General features: G+C 40.2%; 1 protein-coding gene across 3 annotated transcripts in view; it reads right to left on the bottom strand.

Annotated features, from left to right (window-relative positions):
- Positions 1-8175: 8175 nt before the first annotated feature.
- The window catches only part of tox (thymocyte selection-associated high mobility group box), a 66610-nt gene continuing 55189 nt past the window's right edge, over positions 8176-19596 (bottom strand). For all 3 annotated transcript variants that reach the window (XM_058413880.1, XM_058413881.1, XM_058413883.1), the window contains exons 10-11: positions 18539-18666; positions 8176-11814 (exon numbers count right to left, since the gene is read on the bottom strand). In XM_058413880.1, the coding sequence (XP_058269863.1) occupies positions 11778-11814; positions 18539-18666 (165 nt within the window). In that variant the 3' untranslated portion in view covers positions 8176-11777. The remainder of the gene's footprint in view (positions 11815-18538; positions 18667-19596) is intronic.

Genomic DNA, 19596 nt, shown 5'->3' with positions numbered 1-19596 from the left:
GATACTGAACACTGATACTGAACACTGAGGATACTGAACTCTGATACTGAACACTGATACTGAACACTGAGGATACTGTACACTGATGATACTGAACTCTGATACTGAACGATGATACTGAACACTGAGGATACTGTACACTGATGATACTGAACACTGATACTGAACGATGATACTGTACACTGATGATACTGAACTCTGATACTGAACACTGATACTGAACACTGAGGATACTGAACACTGAGGATACTGTACACTGATACTGAACACTGATACTGTACACTGATGATACTGAACACTGATGATACTGAACGATAATACTGAACACTGATGATACTAAACGCTGATACTGAACACTGATACTGAACACTGATGATACTGAACACTGATACTAAACACTGATGATACTGAACACTGATACTGAACGATGATACTGAACACTGATGATACTAAACGCTGATACTGAACACTGATACTGAACTCTGATACTGAACACTGAGGATACTGTACACTGATGATACTGAACACTGATACTGAACTCTGATACTGAACACTGATACTGAACACTGAGGATACTGTACACTGATGATACTGAACACTGATACTGAACACTGATGATACTGTACACTGATGATACTGAACACTGATACTGAACACTGATACTGAACACTGATACTGAACACTGAGGATACTGTACATTGATACTGAACACTGATACTGAACACTGAGGATACTGAACACTGATACTGAACGATGATACTGTACACTGATGATACTGAACTCTGATACTGAACACTGATACTGAACACTGAGGATACTGAACACTGAGGATACTGTACACTGATACTGAACACTGATACTGTACACTGATGATACTGAACACTGATGATACTGAACGATAATACTGAACACTGATGATACTAAACGCTGATACTGAACACTGATACTGAACACTGATGATACTGAACACTGATACTGTACACTGATGATACTGAACACTGATACTAAACACTGATGATACTGAACACTGATACTGAACGATGATACTGAACACTGATGATACTAAACGCTGATACTGAACACTGATACTGAACTCTGATACTGAACACTGAGGATACTGTACACTGATGATACTGAACACTGATACTGAACTCTGATACTGAACACTGAGGATACTGTACACTGATGATACTGAACACTGATACTGAACACTGATGATACTGTACACTGATGATACTGAACACTGATACTGAACACTGATACTGAACACTGAGGATACTGTACATTGATACTGAACACTGATACTGAACACTGATGATACTGAACTCTGATACTGTACACTGATGACACTGAACTCTGATACTGAACACTGATACTGAATACTGATGATAGTGAACACTGATGATACTGAACACTGATACTGAACACTGAGGATACTGTACACTGATGATACTGAACTCTGATACTGAACACTGATGATACTGTACATTGATACTGAACACTGATACTGAACACTGATACTGAACAATGATACTGAACTCTGATACTGAACACTGATACTGAACACTGAGGATACTGAACACTGATGACACTGAACTCTGATACTGAACACTGATACTGAACACTGAGGATACTGTACACTGATGATACTGAACTCTGATACTGAACACTGATGATACTGTACATTGATACTGAACACTGATACTGAACACTGATACTGAACAATGATACTGAACTCTGATACTGAACACTGATACTGAACACTGAGGATACTGAACACTGATGACACTGAACTCTGATACTGATCACTGATACTGAACTCTGATACTGAACACTGATACTGAACACTGAGGATACTGTACACTGATGATACTGAACACTGATACTGAACACTGAGGATACTGTACACTGATGATACTGAACTCTGATACTGAACACTGATACTGAACACTGAGGATACTGTACACTGATGATACTGAACTCTGATACTGAACGATGATACTGAACACTGATGATACTGAACACTGATACTGAACGATGATACTGTACACTGATGATACTGAACTCTGATACTGAACACTGATACTGAACACTGATGATACTGAACACTGATACTGAACGATGATACTGTACACTGATGATACTGAACTCTGATACTGAACACTGATACTGAACACTGAGGATACTGTACACTGATACTGAACACTGATACTGTACACTGATGATACTGAACACTGATGATACTGAACGATAATACTGAACACTGATGATACTAAACGCTGATACTGAACACTGATACTGAACACTGATGATACTGAACACTGATAGTGTACACTGATGATACTGAACACTGATACTGAACACTGATGATACTGAACACTGATGATACTGAACACTGATACTGAACTCTGATACTGAACACTGAGGATACTGTACACTGATGATACTGAACACTGATACTGAACTCTGATACTGAACACTGATACTGAACACTGAGGATACTGTACACTGAGGATACTGTACACTGATACTGAACACTGATGATACTGTACACTGATGATACTGAACACTGATACTGAACACTGATACTGAACACTGAGGATACTGTACATTGATACTGAACACTGATACTGAACACTGATGATACTGAACTCTGATACTGAACACTGATGACACTGAACTCTGATACTGAATTCTGATGATAGTGAACACTGATACTGAACACTGAGGATACTGTACACTGATGATACTGAACTCTGATACTGAACACTGATGATACTGTACATTGATACTGAACACTGATACTGAACACTGATACTGAACAATGATACTGAACTCTGATACTGAACACTGATACTGAACACTGAGGATACTGAACACTGATGACACTGAACTCTGATACTGAACACTGATGATACTGAACTCTGATACTGAACACTGATGACACTGAACTCTGATACTGAATACTGATGATACTGAACACTGATACTGAACACTGAGGATACTGTACACTGATGATACTGAACTCTGATACTGAACACTGATGATACTGTACATTGATACTGAACACTGATACTGAACACTGATACTGAACAATGATACTGAACTCTGATACTGAACACTGATACTGAACACTGAGGATACTGAACACTGATACTGAACTCTGATACTGAACACTGATACTGAACTCTGATACTGAACACTGATACTGAACTCTGATACTGAACACTGATGATACTGAACTCTGATACTGAACACTGATGATACTGAACACTGATACTGATCACTGATACTGAACTCTGATACTGAACACTGATACTGAACACTGAGGATACTGTACACTGATGATACTGAACACTGATACTGAACACTGATGATACTGTACATTGATACTGAACACTGATACTGAACACTGATACTGAACAATGATACTGAACTCTGATATTGAACACTGATACTGAACACTGAGGATACTGTACACTGAAGATACTGAACACTGATACTGAACACTGATACTGAACAATGATACTGAACTCTGATATTGAACACTGATACTGAACACTGAGGATACTGTACACTGAAGATACTGAACACTGATACTGAACACTGATACTGAACAATGATACTGAACTCTGATATTGAACACTGATACTGAACACTGAGGATACTGTACACTGATGATACTGAACTCTGATACTGAACACTGATGACACTGAACTCTGATACTGAACACTGATGACACTGAACTCTGATACTGAACACTGATACTGAACACTGATACTGAATACTGATGATACTGAATTTTGAAACTGAACACTGATACTGAACACTGATGATACTGAACACTGATACTGAATACTGATGATACTGAACACTGATGATACTGAACTGTGATACTGAACACTGAACCTCCAGACTGGACTACTGTAATGCATTACTAGGTGTTTGTCCTGCATCTTCAATAAACAAGCTACAGTTAGTCCAGAATGCAGCCGCCAGAGTTCTTACCAGGTCAAGAAAATATGATCATATAACCCCAATATTATCATCCCAGGCTACCTGTGAAGTTTAGAATTGATTATAAACTAGCACTATTTACATACAAGGATCTAAATGGTTTAGCTCCCACGTATCTAGCCAGTCTTCTGTTACCCTACAATCCACCACACTCCTTAAGCTCTCAAACCTCTAGACTTCTGGGAGTTCCCAGAATATTAAAGTCTACAAAAGGGGGTAGAGCGTTTTCGTATTTAGCTCCTAAACTTTGGAACAGTCTTCCTGACAGTGTTCAGGGGCTCAGACACAGTCTCCCAGTTTAAATGTAGATTAAAGACACATCTGTTTAGCCTGGCATACACTTAATACATCCCATAACCTCGTACTCCAGTACATCTGATTAAATGTACATTATCATCTAGTGCTGCTAATATTATGAACGGCAGCTACGCTAATTCTGTTCCACTTGTTTCCCTTCTTCTACCCATCCAGAGGCATATAGAGATTGTACCAGCTCCAGTAGACAGAGGCCAACCCTGCGAGGATCCTGAGGCATCCAGAGATGGACCAGCTCCAGCTGGGTTCTGCTTCATGAGGACTTGAGTATTCAAAGCAATGCTGCCAGCCCTATGTGGACTTTGAGGAGTCCACATTTTTATTTTTTTTGCTTTTGTTTTCTCGTGATCTCGACATAATCAGAACCGCGGTGAAGTTTGATATTCAGACATTAGACAGACATTCAGAAGCTGTAGTTTAGGGACCGTCGAGAAATTTCTGTACGACTGAAATGTGGTACTTGTTACTTAACTGACTACGTTCCCCAATTATTCTAATTTCTTCTTAAATATACATATGGCATGCGGCATTGCAAACAGCATTTGTTTATTTATAAATAAAAATTAGATTAGATTAGATTAGATTCAATTTTATTGTCACTGCACATGTGGGTACAAGGCAACGAAATACAGTTAGCATCTAACCAGAAGTGCATTTCGCAGTGCAAATAATTAGCATATATAATAAGTATATAACAATAAATAATTTGCATATATAAACAATATACAAAAATATATAAATAATTTGCATATATAACAGTATATAAACAGTATACAGTGGGAGGTAAATGCAATGAGTGCACTGTAGTCTATTATGTCTGATTAGATCACGAGAAAACAAAAGCAAAAAAAATAATATCACATGACCTTTCTGGGCTTCCGTAATAAATAAATAAATAATATAAATAACTGCGCTGGTCAGGTGTCTGTAGGAGAGGTGTAGTGTGTGTTAATGTCCAGCAGATGGCAGTGTATCACCGCCACTGAATATTAAACCGTACAAGAAGACTAGAGTTCAAACCGATTAGCATGTAGCACTCAAGAGTACATTCATTTACTCACAGCCTCAAAAAGGCAACTTTAATATCTATTAATTCATTAATAATAAAAATATTTATCATCATTATAAGACTTCCTACACGAGACTCATAATATTCCAAAAAGATGAGGCAGAAGAACTAAAGAAATCTGTTACAAGCTAAAGTAATGGACAGAAACAAAACACTAAAGATGTATTTATGGGCGGGGCTTAATTTATTAGCCTGATTAGCCAATCACAGACCAGATCAGACCGACGCTAGCTTTTCTTCTCATGTTTGTTTTAAGCTCTATGTTCTGCTTCTGCTTTTTATCAAATATTTATTTACCTGAGTAACAGTCTAAATGTGATTAGCAAAATAAAGACCTGTAAGCTAGCCTGAGCTAGTGCTATAGCTAATTCGCCGTCTCGGCTAATGTTTACTTGTGTAATGAATATCCTAGATAAAAGCTTTAGCTAGATTCAGTGTGTAAATTAAACCCATAGCTCAGGTTACTGTGTGGTGTTGTGACGTCACATGACCCTGAATCTGATTGGTGGGTGAAAATGTAACCTAAACCCCACCTTTGATCCACGCTCTGTCTCAGCCTGGATGAGTAGAACATTACATTTTAGTTTAGCTAGCTAGCAAAAACTCAGGATTAGATTTGATGTAATATTTATGATCGTATACTTAACCTGACGTCAGCTAGCCTGCTAGCGTAATTAGCAACTGGTGTGAACAGAAAAAAGCAACCTGTCTGCCTCCATTGCTGTACTCTTTTACTGCTAAATAATATCTGCTATTTAAGGCTAACAGGCTACGCTGAGCTGAAGAAGTGACTTTAGGTGAAAACATACATCAAGCTCCATCCTTTAAACCCACTCTAAGAATTATGCTAATGAGGTTGCTAGCAAAACTTAACATTAGGTGGATTTAGCTAGCTGTGTTAATTAAGCAAAATAAAATAAACCTCATTATGCAGTGTCAGATGGAACATTAGCTATGCTAGCTGCTTAGCTGGCTAACTCTTCCACAGTTCTGTATTGAAGTAGTTAGCGAAGTAAGCTAATGTTTCTAATCGATAGTGCTGGATTTATTGAGCTGGTTTTTATCTTAAGACCAGTAGTGAAGCTAAAGGAGGTTAGTGATGGTCATGTGATCCTAAGCTCCGCCCTTTTGGACTCAGAGACTTATACAGTAATTATAAAATGGATGAAAAGCATAAAATGAGCAACGTTAAATAGTTTTGCGCTGAACCCTGAACACCAGGCTGAAGATCTCGAGGTTTAACATCCAGATGAACAGATCGTAAAAAAGTTAAACCTATAGTTTCCTCTCCACATGCGGCGCGATAAAGCCACGCAGCGCTGAGATAATGGCTTCATGATTTATCTTCTCTAAGCATCTGCAGCCTCAAGCTCTTCATGACGGAGGTGAAAGCAGACGAGAGCGAAAAAAACCCCTCCATAAGTGCTCTCGCAGTGAAAGCTGTAGTTTTTATAATCCTCGTGTAAAACCGGTGTGAAGCGAGACGTCGCCATGACGACACTGATGACGACGCATCATGCTAACAGCTTTGCTCTTATACACACGCCTCTGCTGCTGAAATCTGCCTTGTGATTGGTCAGAAGGTGTTTATTAATTTTCTATAACAGAAGCACAGGTTTATATGAATCCAGTTGTAGGTACATTATTATTTCCGTGGTAACGGTTAAAAATGCTTCATTGTTGTTTATTTAAGGAAGGAGTCTCCAGGGTCAGCATTGTAACAGTCAGAAGTGAAGCTGGAACAGAGGAGAGTTTACGCTGCGGTACAAGAGGAATAAAACTAGTGCAGTGTTGATTAGTAGTAAACTAATCAACAGCACTCCCCAGTGTGTGTTAGTTTCATTATGACAACAACGATGATGATGATGATGATGATGATGATGATGATGATGATGATGCACATGTCTGATGGAGCTCTGTTTACTCCTCACTGTTTTCAGCTACACAAACACCGAGACTCCTCGGATTGTGACGGTCAGATGATCAGCTGGATATCTCTGTGGAGGTGGTGGAGGAGTCACGATGAATTCAGATGGTCTGATTCAACCTGCTATCATTTAAAGTCACAGAGTGAATGTTGTGATGTTTATAATCGTTAAGATGAAAGTATTGGCACCCTTGGCTTCGGTTGAGATTCTTCACAAGTCTGTTTAAAACAAGATCAGTTCCTCAGGAGATCTTGGTTGCTGCTGTAGAAAGGACATTATTTACATTTACATTATTTCCTGTCCAGTGTCCCCCAGATGAGGATGAGGTTCCCTTCTGAGCCTGGTTCTCTCAAGGTTTCTTCCTCAGATCATCTCAGGGAGTTTTTCCTCACCACCGTCACCCCAGGCTTCTCATTAGGGATAAATATTAGAGATAAATCATAACTTCACTTTCTTCTGTAAATCTGCTTTGAGACAATGTCCAGTGTTAAAAGCACAATACAATTAAATTGAAATTAGAAATGTGCTGAGGGACTTTTATTATGACAGTGTGAACTTCAAACAATATCTTAATGAACAAACTAAAACAAAAAGGTCAAGCCTTTAGAGTTAGACAAAACTAATGGCACCCTATAAGTGTTCCCTTTAGCCTTTTATGTAGTTTTGTGGGCGTGGCTAATGGTAATTCAGCTGTGTTTTGGTGTATATGTTAAGTTCAGTTTGTTTTCTGCCCCAGCACTTTTCTAAAAAGAAGATTGATGAAGCCAAACAAAACAAAACAAAACAACACCACCACCAGCTTAAGAAACTGTGTGAAAGCAGGAAGAAAAAACCAGAACACGGTGATGGACTGCTGCACAAAATCTGCAGATCTGCTTTTATTCTTCAAACACAATAAAAACTAAATAAAGAATTATTCACATTGTTGTGTGGATCAATTCTGTCAAAACAAATGAACAAAAAACCCTTATTCTAACATAATGACTTAAAAACACCTACAGCTTTATTGTTTCCTCATAAATAGGCGCAAATGAGAGGCGGAGAAAGTTCTGCTGGAGACACAGTGTAGAGGAGGAGGAGGAGGAGACGATCGGCCATATGCCGGGGTTAAACGCCGATCTGCCTCCAATTAACACCCGCGCCAACAACATTCACATTCATACAGCAGAACCGCAGCATACAAAACAATTTCAGCTGATAAAAAATAAACTTCATTTCATTTTAGCAAGATTTTTACCAGCTGATGGCATCAACGTCGTTATAGGAAAAAGAAAAGAAAAAAAAATCCAGAAAAATTATGGCAATAAAATAATGTCTTTTATTAAGTTACAAAAGTCCAGAGAAGCTGCGCATTATTATTATTATTTTTTATTTTTTTTAAATAATAATAAAAAATTAACTTAAAGAAATTAATTTATTAATTTTAATTAAATTAAATTTTAATTAAAGAACCAATAACGTAAAAAAAATTTTAAATAACAAATAAATCCAATTAAAATGTATTTTTTATTAAAATTAGAGAATTGTAACGCAGCATGTATTCAACCACAGCTGCAGAAAATACTTGTATCTGATTGGCTGGAGGAAGTTCACTGTAGTTATGTGTAATTATTGTGTAATTTGCATCTTTAACCAGTAACATCCCGAAACATCTGGAAGGCCCCGCCTCGTTTCTGCTGTTGCTAGTTTCACAACTCGACACCTACATGCTAATCATTAGCCTCAGTCGTTAGCCGGTTGTACGCTTAGCATCCCTATTTCAGTAGTTGCCTAGCAACAGCATTCAATTTCCAACCAACCGGCCGAATGAATTCACTAGCTTTGTTTCAACACTGTACACGTAACCGTGACAACAATCACAAAAAACAATAGTGAAGAGTGGATTGTTTATATATTTATATTTACATAACTATGGCAACACTCTCAATAACGATATCACTGGAGGTGAGAAAGTCGACATAGAACGTTTTCCAGTTCAGTTATAAAGAAGAAAAAATGATTCCGCAGAGAGGTTCTTTGGTTCATTCACAGTTCTCGGCTTTACACAGGGGTTCTAAAGGAGAACACAAGCTTCTAGGGTTCTACCTAGAACCAGTAAGAGTTCCCCTAGAGGGATTAAATAAAGCTTCGAGGTTTAACCTTTTGAGTAGAAATGTGGTTTAGCTGTGAGGGAAAAGGGCTCTCGAGCATTCTTGGGTGTGGTTCTAACAGTTCTAATTTTTTTCCTTTCAAAAGCAGGATTAGAAAGATAGAAGTTTAGCTTGGACCATCTAAGAAACCACAAAGCTTTGTAGATTAAACAATACACAAGGTTTCTAGTGAAAGTTTGTTGAGTCCATTTATGTTAACAGTTCTAGATTTTTCTACATAAAGCTTTTAAGAAGAATCCTCAAAAAGAGAGAACTGGAGCAACATTAACGCTAGTGCTAGATGTTCTCTTTAGCACCGAGTGGAGCAGGTCCATGGTGCATGGTTCCTTAAAAAACAAAACAAAACAAAAAAAAAGCTTTTGTTTGGCTAGTGTGGATCTATAAAAAGAATCACTCTTTGCAGAACCATTAAGCTTTCCCTACAAGGACAAACCAAAAAACCATTAAGGTTCTAGATGTAACCACAAAGTTTCTGTTTAGTCATTTTAGTATGTATATTTTCTGAAGAAAATGACCTTACAGAAAAAACAGTTCCTTGGCATCCAAAGGTCCTCTGTATGATTAACATGATTAACATGATTAACGCTTTTTCAGGGTTCTTTAAGGGTTAACACAAAAGGGAACAACTGTAGAACCTGTTTACTCTCTGGCGCCCCCAGCAGGATATGTTAGACTGTACAGCTGTCATGATGAAATAATAAACAATGCTCAGTGTCTCTGGACTTTTGAAGTTTTTTTTTTGCTTATAAACAATTTCTGGAACTAAAAGATGGAGTTGGTAAACTCAGAGTAAATAATCACACAGATCCTATTTACAGCATGAATCAAGATCAGGGCTAAAAGAAGCCACTACACAGTTCACAGCCATGAGCCATGAAGTAAATCACTCTATAAGCACAACAGAGCTCGGGTTCTAAGGCAGGGGACTAAAAGAGCTTTACAGAGACAGAGAGAGAGAGAGAGAGAGAGAGAGAGAGACAGAGATGAAAGAGGCATCCACATATTCTCTTATGCATTATTGTATTATTTTAAAATAATAAAAAACAGTTTAGCAGTTTTGGTTTCTTTTTCCTCTCCAAGTATGTTCACATAAGCCATTATTATTATTATTATTATTATTATTATTATTATTATTATTATTATTATTATGATTATGATTATTACACACAACTGTTCCATATTGTGAATAAAGCTCGGTTGGACTAAAGATCACATCTTTCCTAACAACTCTGACTCAACAGAACCAAGAACCGTTCTTAAAGTGACAATATATTTGTGCAACGTTTAGAAACGTTCCTACAACCTTCACACAAACGTTGCTGTAACAAAGACACAGAGCTCTAGAACGATCTCCTCCACTCAACCTCTCCCTGGTTCACCTTTTTTTGATGTTTCTATACTTCAGTAAAGCTGCTTTAAGAGAATGTCCATTTGTTAAAAGCACTATAGAAATGAACTGAATGGAATTTTTGAGTACTGAAGCCTTCACGGATTCTCATTGTGAAGTCACTGCCATTTCCTGTTTTAGCATCCTAGCCTTGTTATTGCAGATTAAATGCCTCGAACCCTTGCTTTGTGTTCATCAGACGTGTCTCTGGATTATACTCTGGCCTTGCTGAGCCTGCTCTTCTTGCGTTTTTATTGGCTCAGTTTCATTTATGATTTGTGTAACCTTCCAGAACGTTCTAATAACATTTCTCCATTAGCTAAGCAGCTAACCCTATAGCCATACACTTCTAGTCTAGGTGGTGTGAAACGTCGGTTCGGCTGATCTACAGCTCTCAGATTAAAATTCATTATTTAATTTATTTGATTTGATTATTTAGAGATAAAGATCTTTTCATCGTTTTCATGGGAATAATAATAATAATAATGATAATAATAATAATCACATGGCTTGTGTGTCCCTCTCTGATTTTTTTCTTTTTCGTGACGGAGCAGTAAGTGCTTTATGACTGACAGACTCACAGTTTAAACTCTTGTCACTTCATTAAGGACTAAACCCAACAGGGTCTTTATTTAAACCCCGCCTCTGGAATTAAAGTGACTTTGATCCTACAATTTTACATCCTATTAGTCCCAAAAGAACCCAGAACAAGACAGTTCTGTTACAGAGCGAGTGATGAGGAAAGAGCAACACTCGTGCACACACATACTGATCTGTGTGTGTAATGTGTGTGTGTGTGTGTGTGTGTATATGTAATGTGTGTATGTGAGTGGACAGGAGGTGTATATCTGTCTGTATGAGGAGTGTAAACTTCCTCTTGGTTCCTGAAGGAGTTCTCAGGCGGGTCTCAATCAGGTCAGATACAGAGCTTTGTCCCTCTGCAGAGCACTGTGGAACATGAACACACACACACACACAGATGTACAGATGAGTCACACACATTTTATTCTGAACATAATTACATGATCAAGAAAAGAGAATCTAAATAAAATACTTCATTACATCTTCATCTATCTGTTTATCTGTATTCATCTCTCCACTCATCCCTCTATCTGTTGCTATTTACTCAACTCTCTCTCTCTCTCCTTTTATATATATATATATATATATATATATATATATATATATATATATATATATATATATATATATATATATATATATATATACACAGGGGTTGGACAATGAAATGGGGTTTTAGACTACAATAATTCATTAGTATGGTGTAGGGCCTCCTTTTGCGGCCAATACAGCATCAATTCGTCATGGGAATGACAGATACAAGTCCTGCACAGTGGCCAGAGGGACTTTGAGCTATTCTTCTTGCAGAATAGCGGCCAGGTCACTACGTAATGCTGGTGGAGGAAAACGTTTCCTGACTCGCTCCTCCAAAACACCCCAAAGTGGCTCAATAATATTTAGATCTGGTGACTGTGCAGGCCATGGGAGATGTTCAACTTCACTTTCATGTTCATCAAACCACTCTGTCACCAGTCTTGCTGTGTGTATTGGTGCATTATCATCCTGATACATGGCACCGCCTTCAGGATACAATGTTTGAACCATTGGGTGCACATGGTCCTCCAGAATGGTTCGGTAGTCCTTGGCAGTGACGCGCCCATCTAGCACAAGTATTGGGCCTAGGGAATGCCATGATATTGCAGCCCAAACCATCACTGATCCACCCCCATGCTTCACTCTGGGCATGCAACAGTCTGGGTGGTACACTTCTTTGGGGCTTCTCCACACCGTAACTCTCCCAGATGTGGGAAAGACAGTGAAGGTGGACTCATCAGAGAACAATACATGTTTCACATTGTCCACAGAACAAGATTTTCGCTGCTGGCACCATTGAAACCGACGTTTGGCATTGGCACGAGTGACCAAAGGTTTGGCTATAGCAGCCCGGCCATGTACATTGACCCTGTGGAGCTCCCGACGGACAGTTTTGGTGGAAACAGGAGAGTTGAGGTGCACATTTAATTCTGCAGTGAGTTGGGCAGCTGTGGTTTTATGTTTTTTGGATACAATCTGGGTTAGCACCCGGACATCCCTTTCAGACAGCTTCCTCTTGCGTCCACAGTTACTCCTGTTGGATGTGATTCGTCCTTCTTGGTGGTATGCTGACATTACCCTGGCTCTTGATACATCACAAAGACTTGCTGTCTTAGTCACAGATGCGCCAGTGAGACGTGCACTCTGATATGTCTCCCATAATGTTGTGTGCATTGCAATATTTTAAGCAAAACTGTGCTATTACTCTGCTTATTAATCCTTCACACTCTGCTCTTACTGGTGGAATGTGCAATCAGTGAAGACCAGGCTGGTCAAATTTAGCCATGAAACCTCCAACACTAAATTGGCCAGTGTTTCAGTTTCATTGTCCAACCCCTGTATATATATGTGTGTGTGAGTACACCCCTGACATTTTTGTAAATATTTTATTATATCTTTTTATATGACAACACTGAAGAAATGACCCTCTGCTCCAATGTACAGTAGTGAGTGTCCAGCCTGTATAACAGTGTAAATTTGCTGTCCCCTCAAAATAACTCAACACACAGCCATTAATGTCTAAACCGTTGGCAACAAAAGTGACTACACCCCTAAGTGGAAATGTCCAAATTGGGCCCAATTAGCCATTTCCCCTCCCCGGTGTCATGTGACTCGTTAGTGTTACAAGGTCTCAGGTGTGAATGGGGAACAGGTGTGTTAAATTTGGTGTTATCGCTCTCACACTCTCTCATACTGGTCACTGGAAGTTCAACATGGCACCTCATGGCAAAGAACTCTCTGAGGATCTGAAAAAAAGATTTGTTGCTCTACATAAAGATGGCCTAGGCTATAAGAAGATTGCCAAGACCCTGAAACTGAGCTGCAGCACTGTGGGCAAGACCATACAGCAGTTTTACAGGACAGGTTCCACTCAGAACAGGCCTCACCATGGTCCACCAAAGAAGTTGAGTGTACGTGCTCAGTGTCGTATCCGGAGGTCGTCTTTGGGAAATAGACGTATGAGTGCTGCCAGCATTGCTGCAGAGGTTGAAGGGGTGGGGGGTCAGCCGGTCAGTGCTCAGACCATACACCACACACTGCATCAAATTGGTCTGCATGGCTGTCGTCCCAGAAGGAAGCCTCTACTAAAGATGATGCACAAGAAAGCTCACATACAGTTTGCTTCAGACAAGCAGACTAAGGACATGGAATACTGGAACCATGTCCTGTGGTCCAATGAGACCAGGATAAACTTATCTGGTTCAGATGGTGTCAAGCGTGTGTGGCGGCAACCAGGTGAGGAGTACAAAGACAAGTGTGTCTTGCCTACAGTCAAGCATGGTGGTGGGTGTGTCATGGTCTGGGCCTGCATGAGTGCCGCCGGCACTGGGGAGCTACAGTTCATTGAGGGAACCATGAATGCCAACATGTACTGCGACATACTGAAGCAGAGCACGATCCCCTCCCTTCAGAGACTGGGCCGCAGGGCAGTATTCCAACATGATAACGACCCCAAACACACCTCCAAGACCACCACTGCCTTGCTAAAGAAGCTGAGGGTAAAGGTGATGGACTGGCCAAGCATGTCTCCAGACCTAAACCTTATTGAGTATCTGTGGTGTATCTTTAAACGGAAGGTGGGGGAGCACAAGGTCTCTAACATCCACCAGCTCTGTGATGTCATCATGGAGGAGTGTAAGAGGACTCCAGTGGCAACCTGTGAAGCTCTGGTGAACTCCATGAAAATAATGGTGGCCACACAAAATATTGACACTTTGGGCGCAATTTGGACATTTCCACTTAGGGGTGTAGTCACCTTTGTTGCCAACGGTTTAGACATTAATGGCTGTGTGTTGAGTTATTTTGAGGGGACAGCAAATGTCCAGCACTGTTATACAGGCTGGACACTCACTACTGTACATTGGAGCAGAGGGGCATTTCTTCAGTGTTGTCACATGAAAAGATATAATAAAATATTTACAAAAATGTCAGGGGTGTACTCACTTTTGTGAGATACTGAGATACTGTGTATATATATATATATATATATACATACACACTACTCAAAAAAGTTTAGGATATTGGGCTTTCGGGTGAAATTTCAGGATGCACCTAAAATGCACTATAACATTTACAAGTGAACTTAATTTGACCTTCTCTACACTTTCGAATGCACAAGACCAAGACCACACCTAACAATTGATCAACAGTACCTCGCCATCACGAGGCTTCAAACAGGATGTTCTCAGAGGGAAGTGGCCATTGAGCTTAGTGTCACAGAGTGTCATCAGCAGGTTGCGACAGAGATACAGAGAGACTGGAAGAGTCACAGAAAGGCATAGAAGTGGATGTCCTTTGGCCACATCCCACGTTGATGACCGCTTCATTGTGAACAGTGCCCTGCAGAACCGGATGATGAATGCCACTCAACTCCAGGCACATTTAAGGGAGGTGAGAGGAACCCAAGTCACGTCAGACCATTCGAAACGGTTTACATCAGCATGGTCTGCATGCTAGACAACGGGTACCTGACCACACCACCAGGCCAGGGAGCATTTACGCTGGACAAGGGACCAGTGGGCCTCAGTGCTGTTCTCTGATGAAAGTCGATTCACGTTGAGCAGAAATGATGGCGGCCAACGATGTTGGAGACGTCAAGGAGAGCGCTATGCATCAGCCACTGTTGTGGTGGTGTTACAGTCTGGGCAGGTGTGTCTACTCAATACAGAACTGCCCTACATCTTATGAATGGTACAGTGACAAGCCAATACTACCTGAATAACATCATTAATCCAGTCATTGTGCCCCTGCATGAACAACACAGGCCTAATTTCATCTTCATGAACGACAATGCTCCAGCTCATCGAGATTGCATCATTAGGGAACGGCTGCTGGAGGCTGGTGTACCTCAAATGGAGTGACCTGCACTTTCTCCAGACCTGAATCCCATAGAAAACCTATGGGATCAGCCGAGTCGCCGTCTAGAGGCTCGTAACCCTGTACCCCACAACCTCAATGACCTGAGGGCCGCCCTTCAAGAAGAGTAGAATGCCATGCTTCAGCAGACAATAAGTCGACTCGTGAACAGCATGAGACGTCGTGGTCAAGCTGTAATTGATGGTCAAGGGCACATGACAAATTATTGAGACATTGAGATTTTTTGTTGTGGTATACCCACCACTGTTGTTGGATTTTGTTTCAATAAATTGTTTGAGATGAGGAAATCACCATTGCAGCTTCTACTTAAATGCCCTACTTTCATGACATAATATCACTGTAGCGTGAACCTTTTACATTTTCCATAAATTTCACCCAAAAGCCAATGTGGATATATGTGTGTATATATTTATATATATATATATACACTATATTGCCAAAAGTATTCGCTCACCTGCCTTGACTCACATATGAACTTAAGTGACATCCCATTCCTAATCCATAGGGTTCAATATGACGTCGGTCCACCCTTCGCAGCTATAACAGCTTCAACTCTTCTGTGAAGGCTGTCCACAAGGTTTAGGAGTGTGTTTATGGGAATTTTTGACCATTCTTCCAGAAGCGCATTTGTGAGGTCCTATCTATCGGGTTGAGGTCAGGACTCTGTGCAGGCCAGTCAAGTTCATCCACACCAGACTCTGTCATCCATGTCTTTATGGACCTTGCTTTGTGCACTGGTGCACAGTCATGTTGGAAGAGGAAGGGGCTAGCTCCAAACTGTTCCCACAAAGTTGGAAGCATGGAATTGTCCAAAATGTCTTGGTATGCTGAAGCATTCAGAGTTCCTTTCACTGGAACTAAGGGGCCAAGCCCAGCTCCTGAAAAACAACCCCACACCATAATCCCCCCTCCACCAAACTTTACACTTGGCACAATGCAGTCAGACAAGTACCATTCTCCTGGCAACCGCCAAACCCAGACTCGTCCATCAGATTGCCAGATGGAGAAGCGCGATTCGTCACTCCAGAGAACGCGTCTCCACTGCTCTAGAGTCCAGTGGCGGCGTGCTTTACACCACTGCATCCGACGCTTTGCATTGCACTTGGTGATGTATGGCTTGGATGCAGCTGCTCGGCCATGGAAACCCATTCCATGAAGCTCTCTGCGCACTGTTCTTGAGCTCATCTGAAGGCCACATGAAGTTTGGAGGTCTGTAGCGATTGACTCTGCAGAAAGTTGGCGACCTCTTCGCACTATGCGCCTCAGCATCCGCTGACCCCGCTCCGTCAGTTTACGTGGCCTACCACTTCGTGGCTGAGTTGCTGTCGTTCCCAAACACTTCCACGTTCTTATAATACAGCTGACAGTTGACTGTGGAATATTTAGGAGCGAGGAAATTTCACGACTGGATTTGTTGCACAGGTGGCATCCTATCACAGTTCCACGCTGGAATTCACTGAGCTCCTGAGAGCGACCCATTCTTTCACAAATGTTTGTAAAAACAGTCTGCATGCCTAGGTGCTTGATTTTATACACCTGTGGCCATGGAAGTGATTGGAACACCTGATTCTGATTATTTGGATGGGTGAGCGAATACTTTTGGCAATATAGTGTATATATATATTAGGGCTGGGCAACGATTACATTTTTTAATCATGATTAATCGCACTGTTATACGCAAAATTGAACAGGTAGCCTATCTGCCTATCTGCCTATCTATCTATCTATCTATCTATCTATCTATCTATCTATCTATCTATCTGCCTACCCACCTACCTATCTATCTATCTATCTATCTATCTATCTATCTATCTATCTATCTATCTATCTATCTATCTATCTATCTATCTATCTATCTATCTATCTGCCTACCCACCTATCTATCTATCTATCTGCCTACCCACCTATCTATCTATCTGATTACCCACCTATCAATCTGCCTAAACCTACCTATCTACCCACCTACCTATCTACCCACCTACCCACCTATCTATCTATCTATCTATCTATCTATCTATCTATCTATCTATCTATCTATCTATCTATCTATCTATCTACCTACCCACCTATCTATCTATCTATCTATCTATCTATCTATCTATCTATCTATCTATCTATCTATCTATCTATCTATCTGCCTACACATCTATCTATCTATCTATCTATCTATCTATCTATCTATCTATCTATCTATCTATCTATCTATCTATCTATAATGAAAATGTCCATGTAAAAGTTCAGTGCCTTTCTCAGTCTTTGTTAATCCGCTGGTTCTATTTCTTCTCCGGTTCTTGTGAGCGCCGCAGCAGTCTTACGGTCTTCACAAATGCTCTCATTGGTTGAGACGTGTGATGACGTTTATCCCAAGCCAATACGGATCAAGATCCCACCCCTCCCGTCACCCGTGGTTTGTCTGTATGTGTATTCAGAGCCAGTGAGTAACAGACTTTTAAAATAATTTACAAAATAATAAAAACTGCGTTAACGTGCAATAAAATAACTGTCGGCGTTAATTAATTAATGAGTTAACGCGATAATAACGTGTTAACTTGCCCAGCCCTAATACATATATATATATATATATATATATATATATATATATATATATATATATATATATATATATATATATATATATATACACATTTATATATGTGTGTGTGTGTGTGTGATGTTTGACCTGTTGGTGCAGTAGTCAGTGGTCCAGTCGAGCCCCTGAGACGGTCCAGTCCTGCAGCCAGAGCGATAATCCATTGAGGGAGATGACACACTGATCAGACTCTGATACTCAGCCTGGAGAGGAAAACCCTGTGAAAGAGGAACAGGATTAAACACACATGCACACACATACACCATAAATAAATGATTAGCTTTGTTGTATAAGTCATGCTAATATTAATATTGCTTTCTACTACAGTAATGCTAATCTGTAAATGTTATCATCACCATAGCGACAGTGACCCTTCACTTGTCACCTGCTGTAGTAGCATGTCTACTGAACACCACAACAACTCAAAATCAACAAGCTCACTCAGTTCACTGTCAAACATGGGATCTGCATGGGATTAATACAGATCCAAAAAAAACATTTACATTACACACTGTACTTTTACAGTTATACTCATAGCTGTGTGACGTTTGTTCTGTGTGTGTGTACCTTTGTGTGTAAGTGTGTGTGTGTATTTGTGTGTATGTGTATGTCTGTGTGTGTGTGTGTGTATAAAGTGAAGCTATGTTCTCTAGGATGGATGTAGAAACTTTATTTAAAGTTAATCTGTACACTGACCTCATTAATCTGTAAATTGTTATCTGTGTGTGTGTGTGTGTGAATTTTTAGGTATCTGTTGTTCCTTGCATTTCGAAACGAACAAGTAAACTTACAAAAGCAGTCCATCAGTGCCCAAGTGCATGATGGGAAAGGAAGTATGAAGCAGATATTCAAATGTGGAGACTTTTCTCTCTGTTCCTGAGGAGAGAGAGTGTGTGTGTGTGTGTGTGTGTGTGTGAGAAAGGGAAGCTAATCTCGCTAGTACACAAGAGAATCTGCCTGAAAGAGCATGACAGCAGGTGGCTGCAATTCCCCCCCTCTTTCTCCCCCTCCCCCCTCCAGAGATTCTACCTATTCATGCACTGTTCCTCGAATTCTTCTCCCTCGCTCGGACACAAAGACTCCATCTGCCCTTTTGTGTCACTTCACCCTCCACCCCGATCTCTCCTTCCCGTCCTCTTTCACCGCTA

This window comes from Hemibagrus wyckioides, linkage group LG17, assembly GCF_019097595.1.
Source record: "Hemibagrus wyckioides isolate EC202008001 linkage group LG17, SWU_Hwy_1.0, whole genome shotgun sequence".
NCBI classification, from domain to species: Eukaryota; Metazoa; Chordata; class Actinopteri; order Siluriformes; family Bagridae; genus Hemibagrus; species Hemibagrus wyckioides.
Note: the sequence above shows the minus strand (reverse complement) of the source record. Positions and strands in the feature narration are given on the sequence as shown.